Source organism: Sciurus carolinensis, chromosome 14 (genome assembly GCF_902686445.1).
Source record: "Sciurus carolinensis chromosome 14, mSciCar1.2, whole genome shotgun sequence".
Taxonomy (NCBI): Eukaryota; Metazoa; Chordata; class Mammalia; order Rodentia; family Sciuridae; genus Sciurus; species Sciurus carolinensis.
In genome coordinates this window covers 71,200,736-71,218,797 of record NC_062226.1, presented here as the reverse complement: position 1 = coordinate 71,218,797, position 18,062 = coordinate 71,200,736, and the positions used below count along the sequence as shown (strand labels likewise).

The following is an 18,062-nucleotide window of genomic DNA, read 5'->3' as shown; positions in this document are numbered from 1 at the left end:
TGAGGATTCAAAGTGAGCTTAATAGTAATTTGTTCTGGAGATGTTGCCAATCAGAGACAATAAGACTCAGTTTTGGTATTGTTTTGGAATTCTTTCTATTGACTAGTTTCGCTGTTTAAGTCTAATAGATTACAGCTGCTCCCTTGCTACCATGAAAGGAGAGCCTGTCTGAGATTAGAGCCAATCCAGGAAAACAAGCACAGAGAGGTACAGAGATTGAAACTGTTTCATGATGATGTAGTTCTAACCCCTGCGTCAAGCTGTTCCTGAAGCTAACCCCATACTGACAATACTGGCCTTTTTCTGTTACAAAGACCAATAAAGGATTCCCTCTGCACTTAAGTCCATTCAAGTTCTGTTTTCTGTTACAGACTACCAAAATACTCAAGTTATATATGTCTCTCTATTTATCATTTTAACTTGCTGATCTCTTTCCAGATACTGGGGTGCCTCATAGATATTTTGAGCTTTTGATGCTTTCCAGTCTCATAGATTCCTTTGAATCCTCTACTTGAGGCTGAAGGTGGGCATCTGGTCTACCTCTGGTCCAAGGCTGAATCTCTGAATCTCATCCTTCACTGAAACAACACTGTTCCAGAATCTGCTGAAGCAGCAAGAGGAAAAGAGAAATCAGTAGTCTGACCAGTCTGCACATTTTCTTAATCAGGCCAGAGTGCATTAGGATGGAGGTCACATGTATACTCACTAGGACTAGAACTCACTACTGACTAGGACCAAGTGTTCTTCAGAGAACCCAAGCTAAAACTTTCAGGATGAACCCAAGCAGAAAAATCAAGGTGGATTGTACCTCTGTAGTGCAAGTACTAAGGGAGAAATGTCTGGTCAAAGACAGTAAGCTAGAGAGCACACTGCCAGAAATGGTAAGATGCAGAGGTTCTCAAAAGAGCCAGTGGCTAGAAATTGCCATAATAAAGGTCAGTCAGTAGCCAAGAAAGAATTTAAAAGAGTGCTAAATATCTTTTAAGTTCTTTTATTTCAATCCCTGCTGTATCTGCCTTGACTAAAGGATCATGAGGATGGAGAAGAAGGGAGGAAGTGAAACAAAACAAAAGAAAAAATAGACAATTCCTCCCTGGTCACCCAAACTATGTGTGGCAGACTCAGTTTGAGGAAAGAGAGCAGGTTCAACTGAATGAGAAATAGAAGTTTTGATTTGGGGTCACTTGAATAAATGACTGCTCTAATACCTCAACAGGACCAAGAAGCTAAGGATTTGTGTAGGGGCAGGCCAGGTAAAATCTTTTGAGTATGTTTAAAAAGAGTGATGAGAAAACAAAGCTATTGTGATTGAAACCTACCAAGTTTATCCAATTCAACAAACAGGTTAAACTGTAGTCATCCCGTGGTGTTTGTCCACAGGCTTATCCTGAGGTAGGCCCTAAGACTCAGAACAGTGTTACAGCTCCTCTGTAAGGGTCATTAAGGAAGTAGCTCCAAGCTGAGTGTTGGGGAAAGTTCTACTTTTCTGGACCAGATGTGGTGCTTTGATCCAAAGTGATATACTGAAAGAATGTGGGGGCATCAGTGCAAAAGGCCCACTGAGGCTGTTTACCAAAGCTGATACACAGTGGTAATGCTAGGATGACTTTAGCAGTGTTTTTGCCTATACCTTTTCTACAGAAAATGAACCCCTGATTGTCTACAATCCAAGGAGACTGCTCCCTCCATTTTTACCTTAAAAACTCTTGTGAATCATGTAACACAGATGCATTTTTCATCTTTGTTTCAGTTACTAGAAAGCTAGTCAAACTAGTATGCCCCCATCCCTGCCTACCAGTATATCCTCTATGCCAGGGTTCAGGCCTGGCTCCAGTTTGATTACCATTGTTTGTCCTCTATTATTTTTAAATCTACTTTCTTTTTTTTGGTTTCCAAGAAACTTATTTAATTAGACTTTTACAAAACTCTATTAATCTGCATTTGTAACAAGTCTTTGATTAAACGTGTGGTTTGGGGAAGCAATTTTAGCCTTCATTTTGTGTCAGATTACATAATACAATAAAATAAATTAAAAGTCATTTAATGAAAACAAAAAAAAATCTTTATATGAATTATTAATAGATACCTAAACACAATCTGGCTTGGAAAATGAAATGAAATGAAATCATGAGTCTTGTAAAAGTCTAATTAAATAAGTTTCTTGGAAACCAAAAAGAAAAACTAAATATAGTTTTAGTCATAATATAAGTGTGCTAAATCAAAAGCTATACAATAATGAGAAACATTAATGGATCAAATCCAAGTACAAAGGAAGACACACCTCTGAATCCCCATGTTTCACTGAGCATCAAAAAACACCCATCTTTTGGTTCTTTTCTTGTACATTATTCTGTATCCATATTCTGTGCATCTGATTGAATCCCTGGATTTTATTTCATTTTCTGTGTGACAGTCTCCACAGATATGTATCATTGGCTGCTGCTTTGGGGGCTAAATGACCTTCTGGGTGTCCATGATAGAGGTACAAGCACAGAGACTTTTCCTGGCGTTTCTAAACAGAACCCCTGTGCCTATCTTTTTGTAAACCCTTTTATTCTTTTTGCAGTAATATATATAATCAATATTATGAACAGAAAGGATGATTTATAATGCATCTATTGAATTATTCTGTGTGTGTGGGATCACACATGCAGTTGATTCTGGAGACAAGATGTGAATTTGCCTATTTCAAAATGTGGTAAATGACCCCTAGGATGCTACTTAGAAGATTTCCTTAGGAAACAGCACCATGTGGCATAACTCACCTACCCCAGTAGTGTGATCTCCCTTAGGTCCTGTGTAGGAAGTAGGAGTTTCTCCCCTCCTCCTGTGCCAGCTGCTCCGGTTTCTTTTCTCCTGCGTAAATGCACATTCATCTTGATCAAATGTGCACTCTCCAGGTGGAGGTGGAAGTCTCTCTGCAGGGAAACAGCAGGTGTTGCAACTGCTGAGACACTGCCAATGAATATGCATTCCATGGCCCCCTAGCAACCCACTCTGCATGTCTGAGTGTTTTCTGATCATATGCCAGGCATGGGGAAAGGCAGCCCCCTTCTGGTGATCCACCTACACCGAACTCTTGCCTCCAGTTACTGTCTACATCCCACCATGGATCTTGCCAGAGGCAGAGAATAATCAAAAGTCTAGACCAAAAATATTGGGATACTTTAAGAAACTTTCTCCCAGTTGGGAACTTATTTGTGAAAGAGTGTATGAAACTCTAAAAATTGGGGGTACATTGCAACAATATACATGATCAATATTATGAATGGAGAAAGGATGATTTACAATGTATCTATTGAATTATTCTGTGTGTGAAAAATAATAAAATTGCAAAATGCAGGTGTTTGCTTCAGAAATCCAGGATGAGTGAAGGATATCCTCATAGCAATTCAATAGCTGCTTTGGAGGAAGAGACAAATGAGAGAACTAAATGTACTTTTGGAGGTAGAACAAATGACCATTTGTCTGTGCTTCAGCATTCTTATCTGAAATGTGGGAATAGTAATGGTATTATTCACATAATGAGTTTGTGAGGAATGAATGAGATGATGCATGTCAAGTATTTAGAACATGAAGTTCTCAGTAATTATTAGCAAAATAAATATTTGGAATATTATCTTGTTGCTTAGAGCCTTATTTTCCATTCTTAAAAGTCAAATGCTCATGTTTAATGCTATATTTAATTTCTTGAATAATTATTATTACTACACTAGTGCTACCTCCTAGCTTACTCGGGGCTGCTTCTTTGGTTGAGCTTCATTGTACTTTTCTACCTCCAAATTCTTAGCAAAATTTTAAATAAATAGCATCTTTATATCTCTTTTGTGTTCATTATTTTACTTCATTTTATTTTACATACAGTATTAACTAATGAAGGCTCATTCCTCTTCTACGTGCCAAGTTGTAGATATTTTTATCTGTATTGCCCTTGCAGGGCCTCAGAAATTAAGGGAATAAAAACAAATTGTCTTTTAAACAGGTAAACAAGAATATTATTCTCCAGTACCAGCCTGATACCACAATTTGCCTACTTGTTGAAGAGATGGCAATTCTCTGGTTTAGGTGCAATGTAATTAGATTCAAACCAATGATCTGGCTTGTGATGTGTTCCATTTTCTCACAGGACATCATATCCAACATGCTACTAGCTTCCATGACTTTATTTTGTCACTATCATCCATGCTTGGGATATTGTTTCAATGTCATTTAATTTACTTAGGAAACATTTATTCTATTAAAAATTTAAAATGATATGGTTAGCAAGTATCTGTGAAATAAGAATTTCATCAATATGACTTGAAAATATGCATTCTGTAAGATGACTATGACAATAATAACAATACTAATGAAAATGGAAGACATTTGTTTTTAACGCACTGTTCTGTGCCAGGTCCTATGTGAGGGAATGTAGGTGTATTGTCCCAAATACTCAAATAGGTACTATTACCTCCCTTACACATGAGGAAAGAAGGGTTAAGTCACATGTACCACAAAACACACAGTACATTTGAGTAATTATTTCCAAATTCCGAAGCCTACTACAAAGCTCTCTAGAGAGGCATTTGGTCAAGAAAAGCAAAGGATGGATTAGTGTAGATTGAATGTAAGATTTTCTTAGAGAAACCTGAAGTGTCCTTAACAGGTGAGGGAGACAAACAGATGAAATGACTGCCCTCTTACCTGGAGACCAGCAGCTTCCCAATTGTACTGTAATATCATCCAGGGCCACAAGCCCACAGTCCCAAAAACTTTTGCATAGGCTCATAAACACCACCTGCAATTCATAAAAATAAAGTTATAAATTCTGTTAGCTGAAAATTGGAAACTCTTAGAATGTGGGATTTACTTGGCACAGCAGGACTGCATAAACAGTTGTGAACACCTCTTAATTGCCTGTAGGAGTAATGGGACAGTAGCATGAAGAACAGTTACCTTTATATGTGACCCTGGAATTCTCATATTATTTTAAGCAGAGTCAACCTCATAATGATAGATCATGTATATTAATGCAAAAAAAAATTAGGGTCATTCTTTAAAGTATGGACAGTAAAAGCAAGGAAAGTAAGAAGTTAACTGGGTGACAGAAAAAAGCCTGTGAAGTTTTAAATATTTTCCCTAAATAATCCACAAAGTGCATAGAGAGTTGATGGTGTTCCAAGCATTTTTCAAACACTTCCAGTACAAACACTATCGATTTTTCTGGAAATGACTTTCTGGCAATGTGCTTTATTCACAATGTGAACGAAGTCCCAGTGATTTGCCATCTGGAGGATTATGTTCTATTTCTAAGACAAAGATCTATGTCCCCAGCTGGTATTGCTAATAAAAGCCCCAACCAAAGTTATTTTATCAGTCCAAACATTTTTATTGTTGTATGTGAATGAAAAACAAATCTATACCATAAATTGTGAAATTCATTGTGTGTGTGTGTGTGTGTGTGTGTGTGTGTATGTGTATGTATGTGAGAGAGAGAGAGAGAGAGAGAGAAAATATGTGTCTGGGATTTCTTCCCATTAGGCCATTTTAAAGGGTACTTTTCATATATAGGATGCCCAAAGAGGCACTTATTAAAACATTTATTTTATGTTTTCACTGTACTTGTAGTTATAAACCTTCTTTGCAGGTACAACTTAATGTTTAATTAATGCAAGCTCATACTGTTCATGTTCAATCCCTCAACTACAAATCTCGATTCAAAGACAAAGAAAGATGTGACAGAAGCTAAAACTCACCTTATAGATAATAAGAACATTTGCTTTTTATTTTTAGGCCCTAATATTCAAAATGTTATGGCTTGAATTTGTGTTATCAGTAGTGTCCCTTTGTACTTTGATGATCAGATTTATTAGAATATATATATATATATATTTTGGAGTGGTGGTGGGGATTCAACCCAAGACTTCATGCATGCTAGGCAAGCACTCTACCACTGAGCCACATCTCCAGCCCTAGAATGCAGAATTTATTTTAATAGAAAAAATTTAAAATCATATGATGGCTTACCAGTATGCATGTATAAGTAGGGATATATATTTACAAAAACAAAATGGTGTTTTTTGTTTGCTTATCCCTTAAATTTTCATCTTTAGAGATTCTAGAGATCATTCAAATCTGTAAAATATTTTACTTGCAGGGTTTATGACTGGGAACTTATTCCTCATTTGGAAGGTAAAGGTCTGTGTCATCAGCCCTAAATACTATCACATTTTATCAATAATTTTTATTGCTATATGGGAAAGAATATTAATCTGTCTCATAATTTATTGAACTAAATGTGCTGTAGAGAGAAAGTCTTGACTTTCCTTTTGTCAACTTTAAAGTCCATTTTTCATAAGGAGAGTTAAAAAAGTACGTTTTCAAAATGAATATGAGGTAGTGAAAGGATTCACCATGTAAATCTTTCCCTGCATTAAAACTTAAACATTTGGCATGGTAATATATTTGAAAGAGGAGAAATATTAACATACTTTCATATGTTTACTATAGCATTATTTTATAATGACCATAAAACCAAACAAGCATGTAAACAAGGAAAGGAAACAACACAAAATTTCAAAAGGAGAGAAAATAAACTCTGATACATGGGGAGGGAGGGAGGAAGTGCTGGGGAGTGATACTGTTATTTATAAATTGTGTGCATGTACTAATGTGGAACAACAAATCCCATCAGTACGCACCAATAAAAAGTGTGGGGGGAAAGCAGCAACAATAAAAATGTATGATACAATATCTAAGAAATAGGTCCTTATTAGATCTGAAAGCTTATGAATATTATTCAGTTGTACAGAAATAGATTTCCTCTCATAAGGTTAAGTGGAAAAATCTGGTTAGAGTAAATAAAATAATGAAATAAAATATGACATAATCATACCTAAATCATCTAAATATACAGTGTGGGTGTAGTTCAGTGGTAGAATACTTTCCTAGCATATGCAAGACCCTGGTTTCTGTTCCCAGAACCACACAAAAATAAATAAAAATAAAAACTAAATAAAAATAAAAATACATAGAAAATGTCTGGACAATTTATCAAATGTATCATAATTATATTAGGTTCACTGGGTGTGGTGGCACATGCCTGCAATGCCAGCTACTGGGGAGGCTGATGCGAAACAATCACAAGTTTGAGGCCAGCCTGGGTAACTTAGTGAGACTCGGTCTCAAAATAGAAAATATAAAGGGATGGCAATGTAGTTAATGTCAAAGCACCTCTGAGTACAATCCCCAGTACTAAAAAGAAGAGGAAAAAGAAAAGAAAGGAAGAAGAGTTATGTTAAGGTCATAAAATTATGGGCACTTAATAGTTTCTCTTTATTTTCTAAACATGTAACTTACCAAATTTATATTTGAAGAATAGCAGAAAGAATCAAGATAGCTATAATTATGATGTAGAATAAGGAGTTTGTATTTACTAGATTGGCATGGTTTATTTATTCACTTATTTACTGATAGGAGCACTTAATCTCTGAGCCACATCCCCAGCCTTTTGGTATATTTTATTTAGAGACAGGGTCTCGCTGAGTGGTCAGGGCCTTGTTAGTTGCTGAGGCTGGCTTTGAACTCATGATCCTCCTGCCTCAGCCTTTGGAGCGGCTGGGATTACAGGCATGAGCCACCATGCTCAGTTGGCATGGTTTATTACTTTAGTTGTTAGGCACATATGTCTATTTAAGTTAAAATTAAATAAAATTGATTTACCCAATCACATTAGTACATGCAAAATACTCAATACTGCAGCCACATGTAGCTAGTGGCTAACTGAATTGGACCCAGCATTTCCTCATTGCAGAAAGTTCTATTGGATAGAAGTCCCTGGTTCCTGTGGTCACCCCAAATAATCTTGTGAACTGCCACAGTGGGTGGAACAAAATGTTAAAGATGTTTTGGACAACTTCAGGCCACTAAGCTGTTCTTATAGCTTTTTCCATACCTAGAACGCTAACCAGGTCACCTGTTGTTCTGTCTAATAAAATATCCCCAAAGTCAGTCATCTACTGACTAGACTCAAACCATGTCTCAGGTCTCAGGTTTATTTGGTGTTACTTGTCAGCATTATACCATGCAAAAAAAAAAAAAAAAAAAAAAAAAAAAAAAAAAAAATATATATATATATATATATATATATATATAACAAGAGCAGCTTGTTTGATCTAAGCCATTAGATTCTCCACCTAGCTCCAATTTGGGGTTCACCATTTTGCGTCTTGTAGGGTACTTGAGGCAGAGAAGTTTTAGGTAGTTGGTGACTGAGTAAGATGATGACTAGACCTAGTTGAGAAAGGACAAAATAAAAAAGTCAAATGTCGTGGTGTGTTCTTTAAGAACTCTTTAAATTCTCTCTGGGTCTAGTTGAGAATGTGACTAGAAAAGAATGAGCCATAGTCTAAATTCTTGAGGGGATTAGGGTCTTATTTATTTACAGATTATTTTAAAAAACAATGTTTATGTCAGTTTAGGCAGAATATCAAAGCAAGTAGAACATGTCTAAAGAGGGGAAAATGTCTAAAGAACTTGAACGTATATTAATATTTATGAAAGAGCAAGAAGATGGCAGATGGGGTAAAGTGATATCCCTTAGACAGGTGTTCCTGATCTTATGCAAATCTCTGAAAAGTTAGGGCAAATTAAATTTTTGTAAATCATCTGTTTCAGTGCACTAAAGGTCTCAATGCTTAGGAGACTAGTGATACTTTAAAATTTTTGTTTTGATGGAGATTATTCATTATTGAGGAAAGCTACCTAGACCAACTTTGGATACACAAATAAGCAGTGACTGGAGAGCTACATGACTATTTTGCAAATAATAAAGTCAGGTAAGGATCAGCAATATTACTTGGCACGGGGTCTGACATATGCTAAGCCTGAACTCCATATGCAATCCTTTTTATTATTTTATTTTGAGATAGGGTCTCACTAATTTGCCCAGGCTGGCCTTGAACTTGGGATCCTCTTGCCTCAGCCTCCAGAATAGAAGGAATTACAGGTGTGTGCCACTGTGTCCAACTTTCTTTACACTTCCTGTACTAAAAATACAATATGTGTGTGCTTTTTTAAAATCCACAATAGGTATTTCAATGTCAGCATTATTAATGTTTTGGGGCCAGATAATTCTTTGCTGTGGGATGCCCTATGTTCTGTATCCCTGGCCTTGACCTGATGCTAATTAATGGAAGAACTCACTCCTACAGAGGTATCCTAGAAGGAATAAAATGAAGGTAGAAAGGAGATAAAAAGGAAGGACAAGGAGAATATACCTTTAATCAGAATGTATTGTGCTAAAATTCCTTACAACTTCATTCTCTAGGCTGATTCTCTCTCCTAGGCTGGTCAGTCCCACATTTGTGGGAAATCTACAAATCTTTACTCACAGTGTTAAAATTATTGAAAATTTTCCCACTTATGAAAATTTCCCTGTACACTGTTAATTAGTCCACTAATAAATGTGCTTTTAGAATAGATTGAACAAAGGGAGACATGAAACCTGTAACATATGGTATTTTCCCAGAAATCTATAATATAAGTTACTTTCCCAATATTTTATCTATTGATCAGAAAATGGAGAAGATGTCAACCTAAGGATCCTGAGAATTGCCAGACCATCATAACTACCTTGTGATCACCAGATTGATGTCATCCCCATATCCCTGCCCATGCTCACCCCTTGCCAAGTTTCCTTTATAAGAAGAGCCTGAGAACTCCAAAAACATTTCTCTCTTTCAAGATGACCACATTCTTCCTTGAAATGTGTACCTCTTGCTTTCCTAAATAAATCTCTACTTCAATATTTGACACATCTAGAAATTCTTTCTGTATGGTGTTTGTCAAGGACCTCATTGTCTTGAGTTGAGGTCCTCCTCCCTGGGACCTCCTCTGACCACCCCTAGTGACACTTTCACTGTTCCTGTTTTGCCTCACTGTCCATGCCTCACTCCCCAAATAATTAACCAATACGTTCAGTCTTGCATGAAAAGAAGAATAAGTGAAAACATCAAAGGAACAATACCAATCATACAACCTCCTAATCACTCATCTTTCTTTGAGTTTACAGGAACCAGGAATGCTTAGTGACCTGTGGACAACATGCAAACCACATCAAGAGAATTGATTACCATAAGAATTAATGGCCCTTCTAGTGCCCACCTGGTTATGGCTAGAGTCCACAGAAACCCCAGATAAGATTTTTGTCCTGCAACTCCTGGCAAGATGGAATTTGGGTGACAGTGCTCCATCTTCTACCTGCTGACTCATCACCAATAAATCTCTTTCCTAACCCACTAGTCTTTCTCTCCAGTCATTGACTTCACTGGGCAGCAGGGGAACTGGACCTTTCATGGTTATGTACAGTAGATCTCAAGTCATGGAAATTAGGAATGTCTCCAGGCATTATTGCCATCTGTTACTTGTGGGGTAAATGCTCCCTGACTGAGAACCTCTGGTGGAGTAGTATAAACTGTTGGGTGGATTACAAAACCTCATGTACTAAATTTCTAATATATGTAGTCTCTGTGCTAAGGTACTTTCAGATCTGTTACCTCATTTTTGGATCACTATCGAATTTAACCTATTTATTCTCTCTGCTCAGAACAAGACAGTTTTTTATATTTTAAAAATGCACTAGGTTGAGATATTGTTTTCCTTTTCTGCATATCACCAGGTGGTGGTTCTAACAAGCAATGAGACATCTTCAAGTCCTGGAAACAAAAGGTAAAGGAGCAGAAAGGCAAGGCAGATGGATTCATATTCAAAACTGAATAATCATCCTTAGATCTTAGGGCTTTGCTGTTCGAATTTCCTGCTCCTGAAAATCATAATTATCAAAGGGCAACAGGATCACCTCTTTGTTTTCATCTTCCTCTCTTTCAAAAAATAATGATCTGCTCTCTAGAAAGAACCTAAAGACTTATGAGGTAACTCAGCAAACTTTCATTGCAGTATATAATTTTAACTCTCTCTTTTTCTTTTTTCTTTCTTTCTTTTTTTTTTTTTTTTAATGGTTGGGCAAGGAGTTGGTCTGTATGGAAACTTAACCATAAGACTGTGTTAGTCAGAGACCAGACTGTCCCTAGGCTAGTAAAGGTTCAGAAAAGTTCTGGATTAAAACAACCAGGAAAGAAAAAGTAGAAAAACAGATTTGTCATGAATTCATTTTCTCATACCAAATCAGGTTGGATTTTTGTTTGTTTGTTTGTTTTTTGCAAAAGTAGGCATTGCTCGACCCAGAGCTTCATGCATGCTAGAGAAGTGCTAGCACTGAGCTATATCCAAAGCCCTTTCTATTTTATATCTGGAGAAAGACTTTCACTAATTTGCCCAGGCTGGCCTTGAACTTATGAACCTCCTGCCTCAGCCTCCCAAGTCGCTAGAATTATAGACATGTGCCACCACACCAGGCTTAGATTAGGTTTTAAAGAATTAAATTTACTGATTTTCACTTTATGAGGTGTCATAGTTTAAGAGCTACTCAACACAATGAATAGGATTTTGCCAGGGGAAGGAGGAGATCAAACTTTTCAGGATGCTATGGAATATAATAAAATAAAGCCTCTGTTATGATTTGTACTAAGTTGCTGAAAAGTGGCAGAATTAACTGGTTTATCACTGCCTTTTAAAGTAGTTTCCATGGCTTGCTTGATAGACAAAGAGGGCCAGGTTGTTGGGTTAATCTACCACCAACTAGATCAATTGAATAATAGCCCCATTTAGGTCTCTAATTAACATGTGAATGACAGTTTCTATAAATGGTTTTCTATCTTCAGATAAACACATTGCAATCCTATGCTAACAAAACCATAAATTACCCATGTTCACTAAGTGAACCTAGTTCTGTTTCTGTTATTGGCAGTGGACCTGAATGATTTACCAGATGGTTAGGTTCTGGGTTAAATTGTACTTTTCTTCTGATAATGCTAAGATCCTTTGAAATCATTTGTACAGATAAGTTGGGATATGGAAACCACAGAGTCAGTGGAATAATTGTGCACAAAATAACTATAATCCAGTCAGTAAAATTCCAAAACCCTTCATTAAGTGCTATGGACACAAGTGCAGGATACACTATATAATATAATTGCATTCATTTAACTTTGATAATAAGTCATAGTAGAATTTTAAAAATACAAAAGCACAGAAATTCCAAAATTAAGATACTTGGCAGAAAGTATGGCATTTTCATAAATCCTTAAAGACAGGTCAAGTGGAGTTTTATCTAGAAAACAAGTAAGATTTTAACATTCTCAAAACCTGGCCAAGTTTGGGGAATAGTTGTGAAATTGTAATAGCATGCCTCTTGCAGATGCTATATTTGGTTTGCATATCCCACAAAAGGCAGAATGAACATGTGTTTTTCAATAAGTCTTTAGCTGACCAGCACTTTTTTTTTCTTAAATGACCCATCTGTTTCATTTTTTCCTTTCCTTTTCTTTCTTTTCTTTTCTTTTTTTTTTTTTAAAGATCCATCTGATTTAATTCAACTTTTAGCTTGACAAGCAACAAAGATTGACTAGTGTCCAACTCTGCCCAGTGTCTTTCTGCTTGTAGAAGCCTTCAGTTCTGGGGTAGAGGGCAAGCTGTGGTAGAATACAGGCCTGCAGTCAAAATTTTTCATTGCTATTTGGGTGGTAAACATCCAAATCTGTCAACTCATTGGAATCAGAAGTCTGCATTATTTTTAGGTCTTTTGAATACTTTAAGGGGAGGGAAGGTTCCTGAAAATATCTCAAAATCAGTCGATTTTAAAGTGAGGAAAAAGCAGAGAATCTGCCATATAGGTTCATACAAAGCAACCTACACACTCAGCCACAAAACATCATGCTCATTCCTGATCCTTGAAGAGGTATTTGATTATACTATCCAGTTCATTTTCCTTCCTTCCTTCCCTCCTGTCTCTCTCTCTCTTTCTCTCTCTCTCTTTCTCTTCATCCCCTTTCCCCATTTCTCTTCCCCTCCTCCTTCCTTCCTACTTCCCTCCCGCCCTTCCTTGGGAGTGAAATTCTAGAACCCTTCATTAAGATGCTATAGACACAAGTGCAGGATATTCTATATAATGTAGTTACATTCATTTAACTGTTTGATAGCATAGTAGAATAATGTATTCCTTCTTTTTACTTTAAGTATTTCAAAATATGATTTTAAAACAGAAGTCTTGATTTTGAAATCTCTACTGAATAGCAAATCACTACTGAACCTGTGTTTACAAGCAGTTTCATTTTGCCTCACATCTGTTTATTAAGAGTTTTCAGAGGTGGGGCTCAGGAAATAATACTCCCAAATATGCTGCTTTGGCACACTTGAGTACTTTGAACTGAAGGGCAATGGAAGATACTCAGAGTTAAAGTCTTTCTCTGTTCTTCTCCTGTCCTGTCTCCTCCTCCCGCTTCTCCCCAAGGCAAGCCATAGAAACTAGAATTCCTCTTCTGCAAAAGGGGTGGTCACAGAAACTGGAACCCCTCACTCCTAAAGCTAGCTATAAAACATAGAAATATTACTCTAACATTCCCAGCCTTTCTGTCTTAGAGTTGTCCATAAAGAAATTTTCTGATGTACCTTGTCAGTTAGTAGATTATTAAGATCCTTATTTCAGAAGAGATCCTACCCCATACCTGGGAGGAAGAAATACTACAATAAGAAGACCAAGAAGGATCCGGACATGGCTTGTTACCTTCCCACCCCAGCCTATTAACATTAGGTCATATTTTTTTTAATCCAAATTTTTACATGGCTGTCCATGTTTCATCAGATCTAACAGAGTTTCCTCTGGGTCTTCGGTTCTTAATTTCTGAAGGTTCCTGTGTCACATAAAATATTGATTAAACACATTTGTTGTGCTTTTCTCTTGTTAACCCATCTTTTGTAACTGAAGTGATGTCATGAACCCGCATGATGGTGAAGAAAGGCATCACACCTTTCTACCCCTACATCACAGGAGCCAAAATCTTATATAGATCAAGGCTGAATTTCAGAACCAGCAGCAACTTCTGATCTTCTCCAGCTGCTCTTCCCTCATCTCAGTGATGTCCTTCTCTCTTGGCATCAAACCCAGAGGTCTCATGAATGTCAGGCAAGTATTCTACCACTGAGCCAAATCCCCAACCCCAAATTTTCTGATTCACATAGTTAAGGTCAGAGTCAAGACTCACAGCCAAGCTTCCTATTTCGGACCTAGTGCTCTTTCATTACACAAATTTGTGCATTTATTTTCCAATTGTATTTCTTTTTTTTTTCCTATTTGCCTGTATATATCCTATTCATGTTCCCATTACTTAGTTTTTTGTTTATTGATTTATTAGAATGAATTTATGCATGTATATTAAATGTAATAAGAGTTTGTTATATATGTTGTAGACATTTTTTTCTGCTTGACATTTGTCTTTCAGCTTTGTTTATTAGACTTTCCTTATCTGGAGAATGAAATGAAAGTAGATCCAAATGTCTTGGTTTAAAGACTGAGATGACGCAGGAGAGCCACAAAGAGCCAGTCCTTAGGCATTGTACTGATACATATATAAGCTGATATTAGATAAAAAATAGAAGCTCATGGCTCATCAGTTGTGTGGAGGGAGATGCCATTGAGAAAGTATATGGACTAGCTGTAGAATCTACTAGAGATGGTTACTGAAAAGATGAAGCAGGAAGTATTCAGAGGAATGCATATACGAGAAGGAGAAACAGATGGGGATATCTATTGAGGGGAAAAAAAGTACCCTTCTGGTGAAATTAGCCTTTTTAGTGGACTTATCAATTTCCAATTGCATGAATTGAGCTTTTAGTTACAGAAGGCAAGAAGAAAATGCCTGATCTATGAGCTAAAACAAAACAAAACAAAACAAAATAAAACAAAAATCAGGGGATCTCCAGAGAATTAATAGGAGCATCTGAAAATAACATTGCTTCATCCAGGACCTGGGAAAAAAACTCCCTAAAAATGAAGGGGTTATAAGGCTGCAAAACATTCACAGGATAGAAATTTGGAAGCTGGAGGGGAAGTAGTGCTTTCAGGGTTATAGACAAACCTTGGAATAAATTATTGCCTAACTAAGCTTATTAGTTAAAATTATGAACAAAGAATACGTATTCCATATTTCCAGTGCTGGGAAGACAAATGTGCCAACCCAGCAATATTCCACGAAATTAATTACTCAGGAAAGTCATGGAAAAAAAAAAAAAAAGCCCTGACATGAACACTATGCTTACATAAGCTATATGTTTGCAACTACCAGTTGTGTTAATCAGTCTTTCTTGTAATTTTCCTGTAAGTTGACACTAAATGCAGAAGTCATCAACAGATCCTTGAAAAGAAATGAAATGAAGCAAAATCAGAGCATTTCAATTCTGTCTCATTCATATTTAAGGTAATGGAGAATTCCTGGACTGACAACTGATGCTGAGCCCAGCTTTAATAACTCAAGAGTAGGCTCCTTTTCCAATACTTATATTCAATTTGACATTAAAACTTGTTCCACTTGACAGAATAATTTTCCTTGTTAGGTATACAGAACCACCCCGATCTGGTCTATAATGTGTTGATTATCTGTCAGTAATTAATGATCTTGCTATTTCTGTTTTGCACTCAGTCTCCCTCCTTTAATAATTTTGGGACATTAATGTCCTGGAGCAGTTTTCTCGCAGTGTTCCCAGACATCGTGAAATGTGATGGGAAATTCATCTCCTCTCATGTGTCTCCTCTGAACATTGGTTTTTCTGGCTCTTTAATCCCTTTATAGCAGAATGTCTTATTAAATAGCCACCTATTAATAAATCTCTCCATCAACTTTGTAGACTTGCTCTTTCATTCGAGCAAACTTCTAACTGCTGCCTTTAAATTTTTCAGACCGCTAGGTACCTTACAGTCATTCACATTGTTATTATTTAAGGGCCCAATTAAAAGGAAAAAATTTTAAGTGGAAATTTAAATCACAGACTTAAAATTTCAACTATTTCCCCCCCTAAAACAGGAGATTTTTGTAAGAGAAAGAAATAGAGAAAGCTATTTCTCTATTGTTTACAAAAACCATATCACACAATATTAAAACAGTTTCTGCCATTAAGATGCCTAAAAATTGAATAATAAGAGAGACTTAGAGGTCATCTTAAAACATGTTGTTATTTCATAGAGAGGTGACATGATTTTCTGATTCACATAGTTAAGGTCAGAGTCAAGACTCACAGCCAAGCTTCCTATTCCGGACCTAGTGCTCTTTCATTACACAAATTTTATTCCAACCAAGCAAACACAAGTCAACGACTTCGAAGATTCAAAGGAAGGGGCACTTGAGATAGACCTTGAAAGAAAGGTAAGATCTTCTCAGGCATATTCCTGCAGCAAGATCAATGAGAAATACTTTGAAGGTTGATACACCCTTTGAAGGAGTTTTGGAGGAGGAATGCAGAGGGCATAGCATGAAGATTTGAGAAATGAGAAACTGCACCAGAGCAGACAGTAATTGATGATACATCTTTCAATAAGTTTGAAGGCAAAAGGTATGGGATAGAGTGGAAGCTGAAATGTACAGAGATGAAAAGAAGGCTTGTTGTTCATCTGCGTTGAGTGCAGGAGACCAACATACATTGGTACTGTGCAAAGGACTAATGGAGATTGAAGATTTGAGAGAGAGGGAATAATTTATGAAACACAGTCCCAGAGGAGGCAGGAGGGTGAGATCAAAAGTAGAGATGGGCAAATTGGTTGTGACTAAGAGTAAGGATAATACCTCCTTTGTCAGACTGATCAGGAAATGAAGGTGGCAGGTGAAGATTCAGAGAGGAACACAACAGAAGGGGTTCATGTTGGATGTTTTCATCCTTTTGGGAGATGAGCCCATGAAGTCCCACCCTAAAAATTAGGTGGGGGGTGGGGGCGGTCAAGCTGGAAACTTGTAAGTGAAAATACAAAATGGATCTGAATGTCTAGGGTGGAGAACGAGAAAGTCAATGGGAGACAAGATGAACGAAAGTCTTTGCCAGCAGCACAGAAGGGACAGTGATTAGTCTTACTTTTTCCTCCTGTGCTGAGAAGCCTGGTGAAAACACAAAAGCAACAGCTGAGGATTCCCAGAGATTAGCAGGACCAAGGCGATGAATGAAGCCAGGAAAATGTGTGGATGGGTAGATGTTGTGGAAGCAAGTATGACACTGACCCTGAGCATAGAACGGAGACTGTGGGCAGGCAAGAGATCAGGAGAGTTGGGAGCACCAGTAAAACCTGATAGAGGCCCTCAGGAAAAGGGAAATGGCACAATGTAAGGATGGGAAATTGTTTCCGAGAGGAGTCACAGATCTTATTTTTAGTAAATAAAAATCATAAGCTTCTAAATCAGAGTCAGCATATATATATATCCATGTGTGTCCTTATGTACATTCTAGCAGGATATTTGTACTTCTAAGGATTCATACAGAAGTTTTCTTGGAGGACACATTGCTAAGGAGCTAGCCAATAAATTTTGTTTATCAATTCAGTGGAGGAAGGTTTAATCTATTATGGTTTGGATATGAGGTGACCTTCCAAAGGCTCCTGTGTTAATGTAGGTGGTGAAATGATTAGATTATGAGAGCTGTAAACTAATCAATGGATCAATCCATTAATAACTTGAATGGATTACTAAGTGGTAACTATAGGCAGGTGGGGCATGACCAGAGGAAATAGTCACTGGGGGCATGCCTTGGGAATTATATATTTTGTCCCTGGCTCCTTCTGCTCTCTGTTTTCTGGCTCCCATGAGCTGAGCTGCTATCCTCTGCCACGTTCTTCCACCATGATGTTCTGCCTCACCTTGAGCCCAAAGCAATGGATTTGGCCATCTGGACTGAGATCTCTGAAACTGTGAGCCAAAATAAACTTTTCTTCCTCTAAGTTGTTCTTGTTGAGCATTTTGGTCACAGTTACACAAAGTTGACTAATACACCTTTCTTCTTCCTTTAATGAAATAATTGTTTTCCTTACTGTTAATGCATATCCATCGATAGTTCCCTTCCTTAGTTATTTATTGAATACTCACCCTGTTCCAGAAATTGTATTAGCATTGGAAATAAAAATAAATAAATAAAGAAGACATAGATCCTTGTTG

General features: G+C 37.0%; 1 protein-coding gene and 1 pseudogene across 2 annotated transcripts in view; both read right to left on the bottom strand.

Moving 5' to 3' along the window:
- Positions 1–18,062, bottom strand: part of Mamdc2 (MAM domain containing 2) — a 152,216-nt gene that overhangs the window by 19,881 nt on the left and 114,273 nt on the right. Inside the window, exons 10-11 of one of the 2 annotated variants that reach the window (XM_047524597.1) lie at positions 4,684–4,777; positions 2,770–2,918 (exon numbers count right to left, since the gene is read on the bottom strand). In XM_047524597.1, coding sequence (XP_047380553.1) covers positions 2,770–2,918; positions 4,684–4,777 — 243 coding nt within the window. Of the gene's footprint in view, positions 1–2,765; positions 2,919–4,683; positions 4,778–18,062 lie in introns of both variants that reach the window. The other variant, XM_047524596.1, reaches the window with a different exon arrangement.
- On the bottom strand, positions 2,299–2,475 carry LOC124964390 (DNA-directed RNA polymerases I, II, and III subunit RPABC4-like; annotated as a pseudogene).